This window comes from Argopecten irradians, chromosome 3 (genome assembly GCF_041381155.1).
Source record: "Argopecten irradians isolate NY chromosome 3, Ai_NY, whole genome shotgun sequence".
NCBI lineage: Eukaryota > Metazoa > Mollusca > Bivalvia > Pectinida > Pectinidae > Argopecten > Argopecten irradians.
Genome location: NC_091136.1, coordinates 18,038,664 through 18,060,905, shown reverse-complemented (window position 1 = coordinate 18,060,905; position 22,242 = coordinate 18,038,664). Strand labels below are relative to the sequence as shown.

Sequence of the window (22,242 nt, the reverse complement as noted above, 5' to 3'; positions counted from 1 at the left end):
CATAAGAAAATACCTGCCGCAGTCAACTACCGCGCGGTATCTAAGGCGATCCGCCTTAAGAAAATTACCACACCATTTTATTTATTTTAATTAATTGTTTCAGAAGATGGTGATGAGTGTAGTATTAAATGTAAGATAATAACTTTTGCAACTCTACAAAGTTATCAATCTCGTTTTACATTCCCATTTTAAAAACTAAAAGCCGTTTCGGAAAGGTATATATATTTTGTATCACCCAAACTGAAAATACAATGAATAAATCAAATTAAATACATGTCAATCAAAATATATCTAAAATGTTATTATGTAATATCACATATGTAGACAGTTTAAACAGAGCTTAAGTCTTTGATTTAAATATCATTAAAATGACAGTACATGAAATTAGAATTTATTTTATTTCGATGAAAAGGTCTGTTTATGAAATGATTTCGGAAATTTGATTGACTAATCGTCCCAATCGCACAGCTGGGCGGTACGAATCGCACACCCCACCAATGTGCGGATGATTTGAGCACGATGTACGCATGCAGGTTTTAGTACGTTGTGCGGTCACACAATTGTATTTGTAACATAAATGTTTATGAGTAGTGGAAACAATTATAAGTATGTCCTTTGAAGCCTCAATATTCTACGGATTGGACAACATTTTAAAAGACATTGAAGGGTCATAGCACACTGGGTTATGTTCTTAAGATATGTCCTTTGGTAGTTTGATCGTTGTGAGGTTTGATGATCCAAACTTCCAGTTGTAGAAATCACGATAGACTCTTTGGTACTTTGTATTCACATCTGGCATATGTAATCGCTTGCAGAGTTCACACCATCCATAAAATCGATCGAAGTCTGCGTGATAATAGTTCCTCCATTGAAAATATTGCCTATATCCAGTAGGGTTTTGGCTCAGTTTGTTAAGGAACTGTCCCAGCTCATCGATGTCCTGGAAGCGACTAGTGTCTATGTATGATCCGGGAGGTAGATACAAAGGGTACATATCGGGATATCCACGTGTGATAGGGACAAAGTCTATATTATTATAGTAAATACTTAAACTCTTTTCCGTAATGTAATCTTTTCCTAAAGAGCTTTCAAATGATAAATAATATTTGTAATGATCACTCAATAAATTATGACACTTTGATGAAAATTTTGGAGTACATTTGTGTGTACCACAGGCTCCGTATACATCCACGGGATGTGTTTTGTTAAGTAGTTTGACGTAAACATCACGTTTACTCTGAGAGTAACAATGAGACACAAACCATGCTGTAGATGCAAAGTTTTCGAGAGACCTAAAAGAGTTATTCGAGTCGATCAAGGGTCTTATCTTTGAAGCTATATTTGGCATTCGCAGATGCTGATTGGGACCTTTTTTAAAGCGTCCGTATATATTAAGTATATCCGAGTCCCTGCGGTAGGTCATAGTCCAATTAAATAGTCCATTCCAAGCGTGGAGGTTGTCAGCATATTTATAAAAGACCATCGGTTCTCTTTCGTCATACACCCAAATTTGTCCAGGTCTCTTCTTTACAGGAAAATCATCATTAAGTAATGAACCCCAAAATACAACAACATCCTTATGGTAATAGTCCGGAACTTTCCCAGCTGTGAGTGAGCAATTGCTGGGACAGGTTGAAAACATTTTATTTACTTTTAAATAGCTGGGTGGATTGTAAAAGTGTATGTGTATTTGTCTGCTTGAGACAAATGTGGTATTTTGTTCAACTCTATTTTCTAAAAATAGTTGTTGTTCCGCGTCAGCGACTGTTAATGGTGTTGAAAGATGAGGTATGACATTGGGCCGAATAGTATAATAAATAACCCATGTTGGGATGGTCAACAGCAATCCAATGGAAATCAAACACCTGCAAAAAAGGATAAAAAATATATAATTTACATTTTATAAAGAATACTAAAACATGAACACAATTAACTTGTTTAAAAACATGTCAACGGACATCTTCAAACTCAAATCACTTCCAATATATATTTATACGAAATACATACCCAGTGATTATTATATACTAAAAGCAGGAAAGTTTGATCAAATGAATGATCGTGATAGTGTCTATAATCAGTCACGCGATATTAGGCATGTAGCTTGCTTAAATAACGGTCTCACTCTCAAAGACACAGCGGTCATATATACCAGAAACTATAGTTCATGGTGTACAAAGTCTTAACCGTTAGTAGAAGATAAAGAGGGTATGTTAAGCCCATTTGGTTTGTGTTTTTTACAAAGATATTTGTCCGCTACTGCATAATTCTACTGTGTTGTATTGTACTACATCAAATGATCATTAATGCTCATGGACAACCTGTGTCTAGTTATGGCGATAATGAAAACCGACTAAATTTAGGATATTTCATTTTCTTCTTAATTTGATAATCTTCTTCCTAATATTTTGACACTGTCACATGTTTTCACCTTCTGTTGATTGCTCACCCCTGTAATTAAGGCTTTGGGTTCTGTCCCCTGGCCAAGGCATACCATAATCTATAAAAGTGGTTGTGTGTACTCCTGCTAAGCACTCAGCACAAATGGGCTGGGGCGACTGGTTGTCCTTTGTCAGTATAATGTGACCGGTTATGTGTTCTTATTCTGTGTCTTCGGCTATATGCTTCACTTAAATAGCACTACAAAAAAGGGCAAGGGTTCCATTATAACGACATACCGATTTTTGTTTTATTAGTAGCTATATAATAAGTGTTAGATTTCCAATAATATTTAATTATCAAAGAAGTTACTACTACAAAGCTGCAGGATTTTAATCAAATTGCATATTAAAGATGGTCCACATAAATAATACTCATCATTTGAACAATAATTGGCGTTGAATAGTGTACATATATGTCTAATTAACACAAAAATGATGTAAAATGATTTATTTTGCTTTTCAATTGTGCATGTGCAATGGTGGTAATGGTGTAAAATAAGTTATTTTTGTAGCTGAAGAAAATAACTTATTCCTTTTGTCATGTTTTTGATATAGAGAAAATACAATTTGTCAGCGGCTTAACATTTTTAAGGGAATTAACGAAACCCTTATTAGTTGTTTCAGCTTTATATTCGGAAACTTGAGGCACTTTCTGAGAGACGCAAAAGAAGAAAACTTTTTTAAGTCTACAAAATCGAAAATAATTTAGCACCAAGCTATGCTTATTCATTTCTTCCTCCAATAGTCGGCGATACTAATAACTATGCTTTAAAACATGGCTGTGATGTCATCTATTGTTATAGCTTCAGGTATAGTCGGAGCAAAGTCTACTATTATCACATTCTACTGTGGAATAGTTACCTTTTGCTGTGGAATAGTTTGTGAATTATTCCACGGGAAAAGGTAACTATTCCACAGTTGAAGGTGAATGTAGTGACTCAGGTGAACATAGCTTAGCATGTAATCAGAAATACATCCTCATTCATTAAATCCTCGGAGAGATGGATTAAAGATTAACCCAAGTACTTGTCAACGTTGCTGTGATCGCACAGTCTTTGTAAACTTATTTTCATAATACCGATATACATATACATGTATATATGTATACAGTTTTCATCACTTCATTCCAAAATAAATTTGATAAGTTCTTTCACAGCCACTGTATCCATAACCCAAAAAAGAATTAATTTGAACAAATCCAGAAGAGAGAAGATTAAATCCCATGAGATAAATGTTGAATTTTCTGCCAAAATGAAATTACAGATGCTTGACATGTTTTTTTCCCATATTTTGTATATCCAAATTACTTCATATTCCATAAGATGGCATCAATCAAACAAATTTACTTCTCAACACCTTTCCAGAAGATAACAATTCCCAAGGAATACTTTCAAAAAACACACTCTTTTGCAACATTCACTATTTTGTGTATATATCAAAAATGTTGCGGATTATTTTGTTGTTTTTTCTTCTTCTAAACTTCACTCTAAGGCCTGTGCTGCATGGGAAATTTTCTTTACCTAAATCACTTCAAATTCATATCCAAAAATCATCACTATTGCATATACCGAGCTATACATATTTATGGTCCTCCATGTTGAACAGTGAAAACTAAACTATGTAAATGTTTCAGTGTGAGTACCATATAGTACCTCTGCATAGATCTTGCAAATCATGATTCTTGTTCTCCTAGTGAGGTAAATAAATGAATCATGAATAGGTCTCAAGGTTTAGATAGGTAGTAAGGGTTTACCTGGAGTTGTGGAATAGTTAAACAATACCCAGTGTAATAGTGGAGAGTATCGGTAACATTCAGTGCCATGTTTTAAGTATGAGAAACACCTCCTTACGGGCCTCGAACAATTCATTATCTTGACTATTCCACAGTTTGAGGTGTTTCTCCTTTACTTAAGAACTAACAGCAACTATATAGAATTCCTCTTTACAGACTTTCTTTAACTAAAATTTCTTTTATACCTTCTTCTCATCTCTTCATATTTAGAATGACTTGGATGAAGCAACTAGATCATCACCTTTATTAGCAACTTTTTAAAACTATATGTCTTTAATTCTGATGAAAAATATACAACCTATTACAATTTACAATAATGACAGAAGTACAAATATCGTACATACAAAGTTAAGACATCGATGTAGCCAATTAAATTTCGATTTATTTCGTGTAAACCTCACCAACAGTCAAAATTGTATATGTGGCCATAGGTGTGAGTGTCAATCATTTTTCTTCCAGTGTAATAATTATGTGAATTGCAGAATTACTTTATTAGAAAATTTATGAAACTTGAATGTTGATGTAAATTTGAAAGTTTTACTACGTGACAGCGAGCCAAATGCGGATCATTTATGAAGTCCAGCAAACTATATTTTGATTTTATAAAAATGTAAATTTTGTATTTAATGTTATTAACATTGTCTAGGTCGGTTGTCTCTTGTCTCGTCATTGTATGTTAGGAGAATCTTTTTATAAGTTGTAAAAACTTTTGCCTGATCCTATTGTCTTTTGTTTTGACAATAAAATATGTTTAAACTAAAATCAGTTGTTAAAAATTAAAATAATTATTACAGAAACAAACATTTAGAATTATTTATATGTTCATCGATCAAAATACAGTTTCATGTTGTTTGTGAAAAAATAAACAATTACAATTGTATGTTCATAAATGCATTGTATGAAATAAATGTTTCAACAACTTAAGGAGGAGGTACATCATGGCCTACAGCCAAATTTGGTTGTATGCTTCATATTGGTTTCTATGATTAATTAACGTCCTAAGAACAGCCAGGGTCATGTAAGAACGGCCTCTTATGTATGCGGTGTGCAACATTTATGTAGTGTGCGGTGTGTGTGTTTAGGAGCTTCTTGTATAGTGAAACGTTTTTATAGTGCTATATCACTGAAGTATGCTGCCGAAGACATCATTCAACGAGACACCACCCCACCTGGTCACATTATACTGACAACGGGCGAACCAGTCGTCCCACTTCCTGTATACCGAGTTCTAAGCAGGAGCAGAAACCACCACTTTTATAGACTAGACTTAATTCTAACGCCCTACCTGCAGGGCCCATGCTTCATATGAGGGTCATAATTATTAGGGTTGACGAATGCTAATTATGTCATTTTGGACGAACAAAATGAAAATCGACATTACCATCAAGTATTTAAATAAATATTTATATTTCGATATATATTTATGCAAATGAACAGATTTTGGACTATTCAAATCGCTTTCCGTCCATGGTAGGTCAACCGTCAATATCCCGCCCTTCCCTCCATTAACAATTCTTGTTACCGCTATTACTCATAAAGTACAAATGGGATAATCAAATTTGATATGTAGATTTTACAGTACCCTAGTTGTGCATATTGCATTTTGGGATCAACAAACAATCAGATTGGCAACAGGCAGCAAATTGTATTTTGATAGTTGAAGAATCGTTATCACCTGAAAATAGCTCATCTGATTTGTCGCAAATTTCATATGTAGGTTTCCCTAGGGCCCTAGTTGTGCATATTACATTTTTAGACATACCACCCAACAATATGGTCGACATATCCATTTTGAAACCAATCCAAGCACAACATGGTAGACATTATCGTAATTTATTTGGCAATGGAAGTGATTGTTAAGGAACTTAATGTGAACAAACTTGAGAAGTTTCTCTACGTGCATTTATTATTTGAAAGGTCTAATAGAAAAAATTGTCAGACATACATCATTCTTTGGTTGGCGGAAAGATGCCTCTGAGATTACTTATGTACATATAATATTTAGTTTTAGTATACAAACTGTTAGGAGTATTGGGAGTAAAACTATATTTATCTGTGTTTAACAGAGCAAATCTCGACGGCAATCGTCACGGATGGTTTGATAAAATGTATAAAACGAGTCGGCTATTAGAAGAAACCCAACCCCCCTCTTTCCGCATGGATTAAGCCGAATCATTGGATTTTTTTTTAAATTTCTTTTATCCACATCTTTACTGAAACTCTGTTTGAATGTGAATATTAATTCCTTTTTATTGGATGTTAAGTTAATTATTTACCAAATGCATACATATATAACGAATCCATTATGTTTCTGGGTGTTAACAGCATCGTACTACATATTTAATATGTTCTTTTATAAATATCCATGGTATCTTTAATTACTATTTCAACATGATTTGGTCCAGCTTTGCGGATATTGAATTTAAATTATACTGTATTTGGTATGTAAAAGAGGAGGTCTTTGTTATTATGATGCAGTTTTGCTGTATATGGCATTGGTGCATACATCGATATACTAGTTATACACACATGCATCAGAGCCTTTCAGACTATGTTCTACATTCCAAAACATATGGATAAAAACCAACACTTATAGTTATTTGGGAATATAGACAGGATTTATGTTGTTGTTTGTGGCCTTACCCCTTTGCGTGCGTAATAAAACTTGTTGAACCTGAAATTGTCTGATAAACAGCTATTTACTGGACGTTCACCTTTAATTACTGGCTCTGGAAAATATTGTCATGTAAAGCGAATGGGATACTCTAACGAAAGGGAAGGGGAGTATGTAGATACATACAACGATAGTCGGTTGTCCCTTATCAACTGTAAAATACCCTTCATCGACCCTTGACAATTGTTTGTTTGTTTGTTTGATTGATTAACGTCCTATTAACAGCTATGGTCATGTAAGGACGGCCTCCCATGTATGCGGTGTGTTGCGTGAATGTTGTGCGAGGTGCGTGTCTTGAGAGACTGCAGTATGTTCGTGTTGTGTCTTCTTGTATAGTGGAACTGTTGCCCTTTTTATAGTGCTATATCACTGAAGCATGCCGCCGAAGACACCAAGCAACACACCCCAACCAGTCACATTATACTGACAACGGGCGAACCAGTCGTCCCAATCCCTGTTTGCTGAGCGCTAAGCAGGAGCAGAAACTACCACTTTTATAGACTTTGGTGTGTCTCGGCCAGGGGACAGAACCCAGAGCCTTCCTCACAGGGGCGAACGCTCAACTCGAGGCCAAAAGTGAGGCGTTGCCAAGGGAGGCATTAGGAAAGATAAAGTCAGTTAGGAAGAAGAGAAAAGATAAGATCCTAAATTTAGTCGCCTCTTACGATCATGCAATAGGGGCAGCAGGTACAATTCTAACGCCCTACCTGCAGGGCTACCCTTGACAAATTTGTGGAATCAATACACGGGCGAGTATAGGAAGTTAGTTTTGCAAAGCCTTCTTTAAAAGTTATAATCTTCCAGTATTTTCTGAAATACTCGTTTTTCTCATATAACAAATAACACAAATCCTCCTGACAAGATCCATGGGGTCGGAGAGAATGAACTGTGCAGTACTATACATATTGAACCATCATTATCATTTTGTAAAAAACGCATCCCTACATGGTTCAGACAAATGAAAAACACATACGTTTAATACTATAGAATTATCAGAAAATTATTATAAATATTACCTGTTGGCTACGTTCTTCTATTTAAAAGGTATCGTCTCACAGAGTTTTAATAGTCACTTATACACTTACCTACGTGTAAAGAATCTTCCTGTAAGACGTTTAAGGCGCAACAACATAGTGGATGTCCGAGCCATTGTTGGTTATAATGGTGTTATCTAGTCCAACCTATAGCCGTTTGTGCGTGTAGAAATAACGTCGACAAGAGGGTGTAACCAAAATCTGACCTCTGAACCCCGTGAAACAGGAGGGGCGGGGCCCAAAAGGTAGACATGTATACGTATACCTCAAACGACACTAGTGTATTGCATGGGATAAACCAGTATTGTACCCTTATGAGGAAAATATAGAAAGAAGCGTGGACGACGGTTGTATGATATAAATATCTATCCGCCATGTCGTTGTACCGTAAATGTAAGGCATATACAAAAATATTCTACACCCGGTAAGTGTCTTATTTTTATATTATTAATTCGTTCAAGTTGACCTCTGGTCTGTTGGCAATAGACAAATAGTTGTGGTACAAGTATTATTATCTTTATTTTCTTCCAAAATGAATAGTACATATTAACGATATATATAGTAATAACATGAAACAGAATATACAATACGAGAGAGCGAGAGAGAAATTACAAGACATAATTAGTATATATCAGAGAGAGATAGAGAGAGTTAGCGTGGACGGGGGGTTGGGGCTGCACGTGGAGAAGAGGGAACAATAGATATTAGATTTATACTAAGAAAAAAATAGCGTAAAAATATTCAAAATTCAAGTACTAATGTATAATAAAAGTATTGAAATGTTCAAAAGTAAATTACTTGTTTAAAATAAAAGTATTTATCAAAATATTCTAAAGTAAAGTACTAATTTATAATAAAAGTACTAGTATTTACTGTGACCTTGTGGTACCTTGTGGCACTGGTAATTACAGGTAAGTCCATTTCTAAAACAGACTAACGTACCTGTTATAAGCGCCTCGTATTCGCTATTGTTCTTTCCCGACAGGCTTTCATGTTATTGCAATACATGTATCTAGTTTTTTCGCCTAAGTTTATTATAATGATAAATAATACAATCATGTATGTGCGTCTGTTGTCGTTAGGAATATATGTGCACACTTAATTGCTAGTGAAGTTCTTATTTTGGGAAATAATAAATTCATTATACAAGAAAAGAAATAAATAAAACAGGTATTCCGGGTATCTTAGCAAATATGATAGTTCAGTTCACTTGACATGACTATTTTATGGCCAACAAACCGTAACGAATGCCATCGAGACAAGCTCAACTCGCAGGTTTAGTATGGCGTAAATTAAATAGGATTTCTCTTTGAACGCCAACATTTTGGATTTACCTGTAGGATAGTTTGCTGTGACAGTGGTTATAGTTTTTTCATAAAAGGAGTCCACATGCCAACATGTAAATTTACCTGTAAATGTTACCTGTATATACTGATTTACATGCATTTATATCTTCGTGTTTCGTAAGCCGAAAATTGGCTGGACATTTTTCCTAAGTAAGAATTTTTTTGATAATGTATATGTTGTGCAAATATGTTTGACACGTTAATAAAATATGTTATTATGTATATTGAATATGATACATTAATTTCAATAAGTGTTCAGTATAAATATCAGAAACACATACCTGTACATAATATATCTTTCTGTTAATATCTATAAAAATACATAGAATTTATGAATGAAACTAAATTAAATTCATGATGATTTTATTTCAAGAATTTTTAAGATTTTCATGATGTATCTAAAATCTCTGGTATCATTCTCTTTAGATTTTCAATACATTGATACTGAAATCAAACAAAATCTTTTTAAACTCTATTCGCGTGGAAGTAACTTTCCCATTTGGTGATAAAAAAATCCAATATAGAATTATCTTATTTCAACTTAGTGTAACACTAAATCGATTAAAAGTTAAAAATAATATAAACCCTTTGCCTCTTGAAACGTGACATTTTTTCAACAAGTTTCTATCATAGATGTCTTTTAAGTGACCTTTATATACATAGTACCTGTAGCTTCTGGGTTAATAACCATCAAAAGAGTAAGAGTATATTATGTCATTTATAAATTCCGAAATTTCAAGTTTATTAATTGTACGTGACTGACCTTTTTTAAGTCAACAGAGCATACAATATATTTTAAAAGTTGTTTTACGGTATTAGGATGCATACTTTTCACAATTATATAATGTTCTTACTTTACTATCCTAAGATGGTATTTAAAGATCAGTGTGATATTACAATGTAAACATATTTTAAAAATTATACATATAGACAGAGAAGTCCCGATAGAATCCGGGAGACAGCTAAAATAACAAAAGACACAAATTGGTATATGTACCATAATCTTTATACAGTCAATTAAGAAAACTGTTAATTTGGTATTCAGGGCATCAAAATCTTACAACATTTTGAGAATTACAAGACCTACAACATTGAATTGATGACATGACAGTATTGTTACATTATATTTTCGTCTATAATGTGCAGTAAAATGAATATTAGGTTACTAATTTAAGCTAATCAAAAGGTCCGAATCTAAATTAATTTTTTTATAGTCCCTTCTCTCTCCACTCATTTCTTACCAAGTACTTAAAGGTGTACGCCTATGCGATAAAAGAAATCAACTATGCAGGGTCACAAAAAATGAAAGTTGGCTAAAATGTAGCCCTGGAGAACTCCTTTGTCAATACAGAATACTGTTACATTAAAATATAACATTGTTCAAGAAACCTGTTTTTTCCGATAAAATTGAAATATGATTTGAAAAATTCATTTATAATATATATTAAAGAGCTGATTATCTTTAATCAATAATTTTCTACATTATATTGTAAGCAGTGTCAAAAAAGTTCTTAAATATATATTGAAAGAAATATTTTTTCAAAAACCCTCAATATGACCCATAATACTGATAATTGATTGATTGAAATACAGGTAAAACTCAGATGACTCAACAGGTGAAAATAAAGACAGCTTATATGGATTTGTTTGATTGTTTGATTAATTAACGTCTTATTAACAGCTATGGTCATGTAAGGACGGCCTCCCATATATGCGGTGTGTTGCGTATATGTTGTGCGAGGTGCGTGTTTTGGGAGACTGCGGTATATTCATGTTGTGTCTTCTTGTATAGTGGAACTGTTGCCCTTTTTATAGTGTTATATCAATGAAGCATGCCGCCGAAGACACCAAGCAACACACCCCATCCGGTCACATTATACTGACAACGGGCGAACCAGTCGTCCCACTCCCTGTATGCTGAGCGCTAAGCAGGAGCAGAAACTACCACTTTTATAGACTTTGGTGTGTCTCGGCCAGGGGACAGAACCCAGAGCCATCCTCACGGGGGCGAACGCTCAACTCAAGGCCAAAAGTGAGGCGGTGCCAAGGGAGGCATTAGGAAAGATAAAGTCAGTTAGGAAGAAGAGAAAAGATAAGATCCTAAATTTAGTCGCCTTTTACGATCATGCAATAAGGGCAGCAGGTACAATTCTAACGCCCTACCTGCAGGGCAGAGCTTATATGGAACAGTATATACAATGTAATTGACTTCATATTGTTTCCTAAAGTTTATTTCTGTAGAGATATTTGATAATTATATTGATTTTTTATGTCTATTATCTTTATACTTATTTATTTTATACCTTCAGGTTATTTATTTTCATTGGATTGCTGCTGACCATCTCAACTTGTGTTATATATTTCAAAATTGGGCCTTACAATTTAAGACATTTAACGGTCTCTGCGGTGGAACACCAAACACGATTATCTGAAAATAATCCGAAACAATATACCATTCCCGCCTCCATCAAACACATCCACTTTTACAACCCGCCTAATCATTTCACGACAAAAAAAAGAGAGAATGTTTCTTGAGTGCCCAAGTAATTGTTCACTCTCCATCGGTAATGTTTCGAATTATTTTGATTACGATGTTGTGGTATTTTGGGGCCCAACACTTGCTGATTGTCCATTAAAGAAGAGAGCAGGACAAATATGGGTTTATGATGAAATGGAACCAATGGTCTTTAATAAATATGCTGACTATCTACACGCATGGAACGGACTCTTTAACTGGACTATGAGCTATCGCAGGGACTCGGATATCCATGAAATGTACGGACGTTTCAAAAATGGTCCCAAACAGCCAGTGCGCATGCCCAATATTACCGCAAAGTTTAGATTCTTCAACTCGAACAATTCTTCAGTGTCTAGCAGAAAATTTGCATCTACAGCATGGTTTGTGTCTCATTGTTTCTCTCAGAGTAAACGTGATGTTTACGTCAAACTACTCAACAAAACACATCCCGTGGATGTATACGGAGAATGTGGTACACTCGAATGTCTGCCGAGATATTCGACGAAGTGTCATAATTTATTGAGAGATAACTACAAATTCTACTTATCATTTGAAAGCTCTTTCGGGATAGATTACATTACGGAAAAGAGTTTAAAATTTTACTACAAGAATATAGATGCCATTCCTATCACTCGGGGATACCCTGGTATGTACCCTTTGTATCTACCTCCCGGATCATACATAGACACTGGTCGCTTCCAGGACATCGAAGAGCTGGGACAATTCCTTAACAAACTGAGTCAAAACCCTACTAGATATAGACAATATTTTCAATGGAGGAACTATTATCAAGCAGCCATTGATCGATTTTATGGATGGTGTGAACTCTGCAAGCGATTACATATGCCAGATGTAAATACAAAGTACCAAAGAGTCTATCATGATTTCTACAACTGGAAGTTTGGATCATCAAACCTCACAACGATCAAAATCCCAAAGGACATACATTAAGAAAAATAACCTCGGGTAATATTTGTTCCTGTGAAATATTGCTTCAACACTATTCCAATTTGTGGATTTATGTAATCAAATGACATTTAGATTTTTATGTTACTCGTATACATTCACTGTAAACAAACATCTTTTTGCGTGCATTTGATTTTTGTCGTATTTACGGATAATAACAAGTGATCCCAGAGGGATATTGGCGCCCACCAAAGAATGATCTATGTCTGACAATGGAAAGACAGATCTCTTCTCTGCTTTTCAAACATTTACTACATATTACTACATATGGAATTTGAGACAGATCGCTTCAGTACTCTCTGGGAAACAGCGGTAACAAATTCCAATTATCAAAATCCAAGATGGTAGCCTGTCGGTCATCTTGTTGACCGATAAGTCCCAACATGCAATATGCACAACTAGACCCCCAGGAAAACCTGCGCATGAAATTTGAGTCAGATCCCTTTAGTACTTTTTGAGCAATAGCGGTAAGAAACTTCAATTATCAAAATCTAAGATGGTGGGCTGTCGGCCATCTTGTTAAGCGACTGGTCCCAAAATATAATATGCACGACTAGGGCCCTATCGAAACCTACATGTGAATTTTGAGAGATATCCCTTTTGTACTTTCTGACAAATAGCGGTAACAAACTTTAACTATCAAAATCAGATTTGACTGTCTGGAGGCCATCTTGTTAACCGATTGGTCCCAAAATGCAATATGCACAATAAGGGCCCTTGGGGAACTTACATATGAAATTTGAGAAAGATCCCTTCAGCCCTTTCTAAGAAATAGCGGTAACAAGAAATGTTAACGGACGGAAGGACGGAAGGACGGACGGACCACGGACGAAAAGCGATTTGATGATGGTGGGCTAAAAAAACGCAAAAAACCATTGCCACAAAAACGCTTTAGTTTCTTTTTTTGATTAAGTTAAATCAGTCTAATGGTGGGTTTTGCTTTTCTGATGCACCATATATATTCATATATTATATTCCTGAAGAGTCATCAAGAAATGGCGAAAGTACTAGAGTAGAGAAAGTGCGTTGAGTTTTATTTAAGCTACATATATATTCTAAAACTTTTAAAAGACGTTGTGTATCAGTAGATACTAAAAATAAAAAATATCAACACGGCATTTTGACAGTTTTTGTTTGTTTGTTTTTTTACAATTTTTAGTATATATATATATATTATCAAGAAAAAACCTTCATGACATAAATATATCGCTGCTATCGTTTTCAGCCCTGGCTAAAATTGTGTTTGTTTATTTTTTTGATTATTTTAACGTCCTATTAACAGCCATGGTCATGCACGTACGGCCTCCCATGTGCGCAGTGTATAGCGTGTGTGAAGTGTGAGGTGCGTGTTTTGAGAGATTGTGGTATATTCATATTGTGTCTTCTTGTATAGTGAAACTGATGCCCTTTTTATAGTGCTATATCACTGAAGCATACCGCCCAAGACATCAAGCAACACTCCCACCCGGTCACATTATACTGACAACGAGCGAACCAGCCGTCCCACTCCCTGTATGCAGAAACTACCACATTTATAGACTTTGGTGACAGAACCCAGATATTACTTTGCATGGCCGAACAGTAGACAGAAGGTCAAAAGTGAGGCGGTGTCAAGGGAGACGTTAAGAAGAACAAAAATAGTTAGGAAGAATGAAAAGATAAGATCCTAAATTTAGTCGCCTTTTACGATCAGCAATAGGGGCAGCAGGTAGAATTCTAATGCCGTACAATTCTAATACCCTACGATTTGATCAAATTCTTTTATCAGGATAAAATATGACGTAATCAACAACTGTAAACACATATGTCTAAAGAAACTCTTAAGGAATAAATAACAACATCATGCCCTCCTAAAATGTAATTTCTAGCACCAATGTAGTGCATGAACCAATTCTCTAAAATAAACCCGCATTACTTCATAACTATTCTCCTAAATAGACATTCATTTGAACCTTTTTCTATTAGAGTTATATCCCTTGCGTCATACACCATGCGTTGCTCTCTCTAGCTCTCGCATTGGAACAAAGGATTCCCGCACTATGTCCAACCCTGCTAGAAGGGCGTAAGAATTGTTCCTGCTGCCCCCATTGTATGATCATATAAGGCGACTAAATTTAGAATCTTCAATTTCAATTTCAAATAAGTTTATTGTCGAAGACCAAGACAATTTAGTATCTTTTCTTACCCTAGCTGTTAATATGACTTTATTCTAATTAACCAACCAGTAAAACAGTTTGGTAATGATTAACATATTTACGTCCTATTAAGAGACAGGGTCATGTAAGGACGGCCTCCCATGTATTTGATGTCATGCGAAAATACCAAGCAACACCTCCCCTTATTTTTCCCTTTCTTCCTTTTCTTTTCTTTTAAACGTCTCCCTTGACACTGCCTTACTTTTGACCTTCGCCTTGTGTTTGATTGTTTTTAAAGTGCAACCGGCAAAGCAGTCGTCTCTCTCCCGTTATGCTGAGTGTTACGCAAGAGCAGAAACTGCCACGTGTTTAGACTTTGATGTGTTGCGGTCAGGGGACAGAACTCAGAGCCTTCCTCACAGGGGCGAGCGTTTAACTGATTTGCCATGGCATTATTACCAAAACTCTGGAGACCAGCAAAATAGCTTCGTCATATGCATATAGCTCGTTACATACGATAAAAACATTTTATATAATATGAAATACTACGCTATGACCACGAATTCGTAGCAAGCGTGTTCGTTCGATAGGCTACGCCTATATGTATAATAACGACTCATTGAGTTCCACAAGGTGGTGTACTAAGACCATCGTTCTTCTTGTTAATAAATTGTTTATCAAAGGACGATATTGGCATTTCAAAAAAATCCGTATCTAAATAGAAGCTAGTATCTTTGATTAAGGGCAGGTTAGGTTGGGCGTTAAAATTTTCTTGCTCGTAAAAGGCGACTAAATTCAAGATATTTTTTTCATCTGCTGCCTAACTGAATGTCATCTCGTAAGGTTTGATTAAGAAAATCTTAAAAGTCAGTCTTGTGCCAGTTTTTTTTTCATTCTCACAACAAGACTTGGTTCTTCTATATGGTATAACGGACTGTCTATATAGTATAATTGCCCCTATCGCAAGATAATTTAAAAGGCGACTAAATTTAGGATTTTATCCTTTTTTTGCATTAAGGGAGTGGTACGACTGGTTTGTCGACCCGTTTTCAGTATAATGTGACCGGGTGGGGTCGCTTGGTGTTTTCGGTGGCATGCTCCAATAGTTTAACTAAGAAGACACAACATGAACATACATTATACCACAGTCTCATACACCACGGACTTCACACACGCTACACACAGCATACATGGGGCCGTCCTTACATGACGCTATACACGAGAAGCCTGTAAATATATTACCATGGCTGTTAATAGGATTTAGGTTTGTTTGCTTGATTATCTTAACAGCCTATTGACAGCCAGGGTCATATAAGGACGGCCTCCCATACATGCGGTGTGTAGCGTGTGTGAAGTACAAATGTACGAGGTGCGTGTTTTGGGAGACTGTGATATATTCGTGTTGTGTCCTCTGGTATAGTGGAACTCTTTGCTCTTTTTGTAGTTCTATATCACTGCCACGCAACACACCCCGTCACATTATACTGACAACGGACGAACCAGTCGTCCTACTCCCTTATTCCTGTGCAGGAGCAGAAACTAACACTTTTGTAGACTATGGTTTGTCTAAGCAAGGGGAGAGAACTCGGAGGGGCGAGCGCTCAACCGAACGCCAAAAGTGAGGTGGTGTCAAGGGTTAGGAAAAATTAGGTCAGTTAGAAGAAGAGAAAAGATAATATCATAAATTAAGTCGCCTTTTGAGATCATGCAATAGGGGCAGCAGGTACAATTCTAACGCCATACCTTTGTTTGTTTGTTTGCTTAATTAGCAGCTATGGTCATGTAAGGACGGCCTCCCATGTATGCGGTGTGTTGCGTGTATGTTGTGCGAGGTGCGCGTTTTGGGAGACAGGTATGTTCATGTTGTGTCTTCTTATATAGTGGAACTATTGCCCTTTTAACGCCATACCTGCAGGACGGTTGTCCGCAGGACGGCTGGTAATAGGACTTAAATATAATAAACCAAACAAAAAACGGAGTCGCTATTACAACTGAGTCTTTATATGGTATATATAGCAGCCTTCGGTGCTGTGAGTGGGACGATATACGTCTGCCACAGGATTCCTAATTCAGTGTGATAACTGCCAAGAGTACAGATTACACTACGTTAGTGGAGAAGCGAGATTCACTGTGTGAGGGCTGTGCCGAGTTAGTGTTATTGAATTTCTCGGTAAATATGATACCATTACATCGGTCTATTGATTTATAAGGGGATAATATCCTGTGTTTTTCCTCAGCTGTTTTGTGGATGTTTATATTGCAGATAAATCATTCTACTGTGGATATAGCTATCACGACGGTAAGCATGTATTTTAAAATATTTTCACTCGCAGTATCAATAATTTGTATCCTGTCCTCTCACGGTTGTTTCCAGAATAATATAGGCCGTATTTGAGAACTGAAGTATTGTGAAATGCTGTCGCTATTTCTTTGAACAAGTATGTATAGATTTCGTTGATATTATTGACATATAATTGGCATTTATCAGGAACTGTTCGAAGGTCGGTGGTTTTACTCTGGGTTCCTCGGATTTCCTATATTTTTTTATTTGCACAGTATTTAATTTGAGTATGGTTCAGTATTCTATACAGCTGAAACATGAAATTTAAGATATGGATTACATACAAGTATACACTTAAATGTACTTATTCCATAGTGTATGAGAATGTCGACATGCAGTAGCTTAAGCTGTGGATATCACCTTAAGATGACTAGCTATACTAACGGTCGGAATTTTGGACAGTTTTTTTTTCTTTGTCTTTATTCTATACAAAGCAATCAAAACTATCAGCACTTGCACAGCAGTAGGCTAATACCACGATTCGATTTTAAATGTAAACCGTTCAGAAATACTTCATGATAAACGCGATAACAGCATGTAACTATAAATAACAGTCATGTCCTTAAAGGCCACGAAATCAATTTTCCTTTTTGATTCCTCAAATGTGCTACATGTGCTTTGTTAGTTTTTTTGTCTATTCCAAACACGAAAAAATATTATCTGTGGAGTAAAATTAGACACCCAACGCAACCTCTGTAGCACATCGACAGTTACAAAACAGTAGGCTAAAACCATGATTCCATTTTAAATATAAGCCGTTGAGAAAAACTTCATGATCACAACATGGACCTATAGATACCTGTCACGGGATTAGAAATCAATTTCAGTCCGTAAATAAAACGTGTATTTGAACCTTACAAGGACCTGTACATAGCTGTCTATCAAATCACAGGGACATGAATGCATGTATTAGTTGTAGTCTTATTTGTTATTTGGATCCATTTTAATATCTCCTTGTATGTTCATCTTGCAATGAAATCAAATAATAGTTTCATATGTTACATTCCTGTGACAAGTTGGGGTCTGTTGCTTGGTGTCTTCGGCGGCATGCATCAGTGATATGACCCTGGCTGTTAATAGGACGTAGATTAATCAAACAAACAAAATGTTTTAATTTGAGGTTATTTTTGCATAGACTGAAAGATTTTGCAAGTCGAGTATTATGACGTCATACACAAATACATTTTCGTGGTAAACTTTAAAAACGACACAGTCATTGACCAAAGTTTATGGGCTCGGATGTCAATGCTCCATATCTGAATTTGTTTTATTGTCAAAAATAAGTAAAAGCTGGAAAGTATGACTTGTGAATTATAGTAAAACACTTTTATAACAAAAATTCCTTCATTGCTATAACGTGGTAAGTTTGACTCCCCGGCAAGGTTCCTATAACACTGTTATGTGTAAAAGGAACTACGCTTATAACGATGTAATGTACAGATGTTTGTCATAACCATATTTCACTGTAGATAACTGGACCTCAAATTCTTATCTTGGAAAGTTATCTATTGTTCTGTGTCTTTCACAGATATTCTAGTTTGTGACGACAATTTCAGTAATGATTGGAGGAAATTAAATATTTTCTATAAAAGGAATCCGAGTCCTTCCTGCCACTTTCGACACGTTCGAACCGGTAAAGGTCCATCCTTATATATATATATATCCAGTATCGAATTGCCAGGCCCCTGTGTTCGCTATAGGACAGTATTACCCTACACATCTTCATAAAAACGATGATTTATAGCAAACTGGATATCTTATATCACTAAGATAAGATTACACTGCGCCGGCTCGTTCGGAAGATGACAGATATTTGTAATCCGGAAGAAATATTTCAAATATTTCATTTCCGGTGCATTTCTACCTTACAGAACAAGTCACAAGGATTTTTCCGTTTTTGTTATATAATGTAGAAGTACTTTCTGACTAACAGTGCTCTTAGTTAGATTGTCTGTCAATCTGTAATAATACCAATTTGTTTTTAATTTGATTGTTTGATTAATTAACCCCCTATTTACAACCAGGGTTATGTAAGGACGGCCTCTCATGGATGCGGTGTGTAGCGTGCTGGGGCGTGTTCGTGTTGTGTTGTATCTCTTGTATAGTAGTCACGTCGTCAGAGACATTGACGGGTGCTCCAGAATGCTTAGTACCATGGTTCAAAATTTGCAGTCTGTTTTCTGAAATTGAAAAGAATGCAGTATATTTATTGGTCAGAACTTTGATAGTTATTTCGCTTATTCCGGAAATCGTATGATTTATCAATGAGCACGATACTAATTTTACTCATATTCATTTCAAAACTAGAGGATTTTTTTTAGTAAATTAGAAACACATATTACGTCAATCGCAAATTGGCGACGTCTCGAGAATTTCTGGGAATCATTGGAAATTCTCTCCGAGGCTACTGGAATTCTATTTTGCCGTTTCCGTCTACAGTCGAGGATAAGGTAGGAAGGGCATTGGAATTGTGCCTGCTGCCTCTACTGCATGATCGTAAAAGGCGACTAAATTTAGGATCTTATCTTCTCTTCCTACCGTGTCTCACTTCTGGCCTTCAGTAGAGCGCTCGCAATTGTGGGTTATGTCCCCTGGAATAGACATACCATAGTCTAAAAAGCGATATTTTCTGCTCATGCTCAGCTTAGAGGGAGTGGGACGACTGGTTTGCCCGTTGTCAGTATCATGTGACAGGGTGAGGTGTGTTTGTTTAATGTAGTACTATAAAAAGGGCAAGAGTTCCTCTTTTACAAAAAGACAACACGAATATACCACAGTCTCCCAAAACACGCAACACGCCGCATACATGGGAGGCCGTCCTTAAATGACCCTGGCTGTTAAAAGGACGTTAATTTAATCAAACAAATTACAGTCGTAATATATGTTTTAATATAGAGTAGTGTGTGTGGGAATATATATGTCCTTGATACACTAGACGGAAATGAAACCCCGGAATTTAGAAACAGACATATTCCGGGTCAGTGGTGTCCGACTAATTTGGTCTGCACAGTATTATACAAACTTGGAGATATCCCAAAAGTACTTGGCACGCGGACTGAACCTTGTATATGAAGTTTTTGTACATGATCGTTAAACTATACTTACATTTTACCGGGCTGTTTGAACTTTCAGTTGGCAGTTGGTAAAATTTACAGAGCGCCCTAAGCCTGCAATAGTTAATTAAGCAAAAAAGGGGCCGGTTTGTGTCCGGGACATGTAACAGGTATGCCAGTATGTTAACACAGCGATAACTGTGTGAGCTGGGCAGATGAAAGGATGCTATAAAAAGTTTTAAAATTTCAACATAATTTGTGCTCAAAGGCAAAAGGAACATAGAACTTGTTCATTGCTGGCATTCTCCGTCTTTCCTTATTTTGTTTTACCTCTGTCGGTGTTATAGAAGACATGGAATTCCGGTCATTTGTATACATTTTTTGTCAGCGAATTTTGGCTTGATTCTACCAATTCGTGATTTCACGTAATCTGTCTTTGAACGTCTGTTATCTTGTATGCTAGTGAAACGTCTGACGGACTTGGATCATTTCAAACATGTGAGAGATACAACAAACCTGCGAGGTCAAAGTTTAACCGTTGCCTTGACAATATCGTGAGAGTGTAGGTAACGTCTGTTATATATAATAAACATTTACCTACCGGGCAGACACTACGACAGGAGACACAAACAAATCATTGGAATAAATGTTGTTATTATGAATATGGTTTTAATAATATGATATGTGTTATGTATGGGCGTCAGCTGTTGCAGTGTTCTAAACATTAGGGCATCATTGACATATGAACTTCAAACTAAGGTTTAAACAGGGAGGTTACAAATAGCCCCAACCACCCAAAAGTAATTAGAAAATATCACAGTTACAGTTTGTACATGTATTAACATTCTGTTCTTAATACCAAAGCCTACAGCTACTTTTGTAGGCGAATAAATGGAGGATAATATGTTTTCTCAACTTCCCAACTTCTTCCTTTCGTCTTCCTAAGACCGCTTCAATTGTAGAGTGTTCGCCTAATCGAGGAAGACTCTGGGTCCAGCCCCCTGGCCGAGACATACCTGTATAGTTTATAAAAGTGGTAGTTTAAGCTCCCGATTAGCGCTCAAGTCCCTCGACATAAAGAGAGTGGGATGACTGGTTTGCTTGTTGTCAGCATAATGTGACAGGATCAAATGTGCTTTTTGAGTATTTTGGGCGATATGCGTCAATGATATATCATTATAAAACAAGAGATCCCAGAGGGATCTTGGCGCCCACCAAAGAATGATCTATGTCTGACAACTGAAAGAGGGATCTTTTCCCTGCTTTTCAAACTTTTACTACATACTATATATGAACCTTGAGAAAGATCCTTTCAGTACTTTCTGAGATATGTAGCAGTAACAAACTTCAATTATCAAAATTCAAGATGGCTACCTGTCGTTCATCTTGCTGACCGATCTGTCCCAAAATGCAATATGCACAACTAAGGTCGTAGGGGAACCTACATATGAAATTTGAGAAAGATTCCTTCAGTACTTTCTGGGAAATAGTGTTAACAAACTTTAACTATCAAAATCCAAGATGGCCGTCAGTCGGTCGGCCATCTTGTTGACCGATTGGTCCCAAAATGCAATATGCACAACTAGGGCCCTAGGAGAACCAACATGTGAAATTTGAGAAAGATCCCTTAAGCACTTTCTGAGAAATAGCGGTAACAAACTTTAACTATCAAAATCCAAGATGGCCGCCAGTCGGCCATCTTGTTGACCGATTGGTCCCAAAATGCAATATGCACAACTAGGGCCCTAGGGGAACCTACATGTGAAATTTGAGAAAGATCCCTTCTGTACTTTCTGAGAAATAGCGGTAACAAACTTTAACTATCAAAATCCAAGATGGCCGCCAGTCGGCCATCTTGTTGACCGATTGGTCCCAAAATGCAATATGCACAACTAGGGCCCTAGGGGAACCTACATGTGAAATTTGAAAAAGATCCCTTCTGTAC

The 22,242-nt window shown here is 36.2% G+C and overlaps 3 protein-coding genes across 5 annotated transcripts in view; 2 read left to right on the top strand and 1 right to left on the bottom strand.

Annotated features, from left to right (window-relative positions):
• Positions 1 to 333: 333 nt before the first annotated feature.
• Positions 334 to 8,101, bottom strand: LOC138319949 (alpha-(1,3)-fucosyltransferase C-like). Its single transcript, XM_069263056.1, has 2 exons — positions 7,990 to 8,101; positions 334 to 1,865 (listed from the first exon to the last, which is right to left on the bottom strand). Exons 1-2 carry the CDS (start codon positions 8,052 to 8,054, stop codon positions 692 to 694), a joined length of 1,239 nt encoding a protein of 412 aa, XP_069119157.1. The 5' UTR covers positions 8,055 to 8,101; the 3' UTR covers positions 334 to 691.
• Positions 8,102 to 12,024: 3,923 nt separating this feature from the next.
• On the top strand, positions 12,025 to 12,753 carry LOC138319515 (alpha-(1,3)-fucosyltransferase C-like). The gene has a single exon (XM_069262668.1). The coding sequence runs from the start codon at positions 12,025 to 12,027 to the stop codon at positions 12,751 to 12,753; it is 729 nt and encodes a 242-aa protein (XP_069118769.1).
• A 4,271-nt stretch (positions 12,754 to 17,024) lies between these two features.
• The window catches only part of LOC138317708 (pleckstrin homology-like domain family B member 2), a 144,437-nt gene continuing 139,219 nt past the window's right edge, over positions 17,025 to 22,242 (top strand). For 2 of the 3 annotated variants that reach the window (XM_069259558.1, XM_069259556.1), the window contains exon 1: positions 17,026 to 17,202. The gene's annotated coding sequence lies outside the window, so the exon portion shown is untranslated. Of the gene's footprint in view, positions 17,203 to 22,242 lie in introns of all 3 variants that reach the window. The other variant, XM_069259559.1, reaches the window with a different exon arrangement.

Coding starts and splice junctions, on each gene's coding strand:
- LOC138319949 (XM_069263056.1), bottom strand. CDS start 8,054: ATGGCTCGGACATCCACTATGTTGTTGCGCCTTAAACGTCTTACAGGA. Junction 1,866..7,989: donor GGAAGATTCTTTACACGTAG/GTAAGTGTATAA, acceptor CCTTTTTTGCAG/GTGTTTGATTTCCATTGGAT.
- LOC138319515 (XM_069262668.1), top strand. CDS start 12,025: ATGAGCTATCGCAGGGACTCGGATATCCATGAAATGTACGGACGTTTC.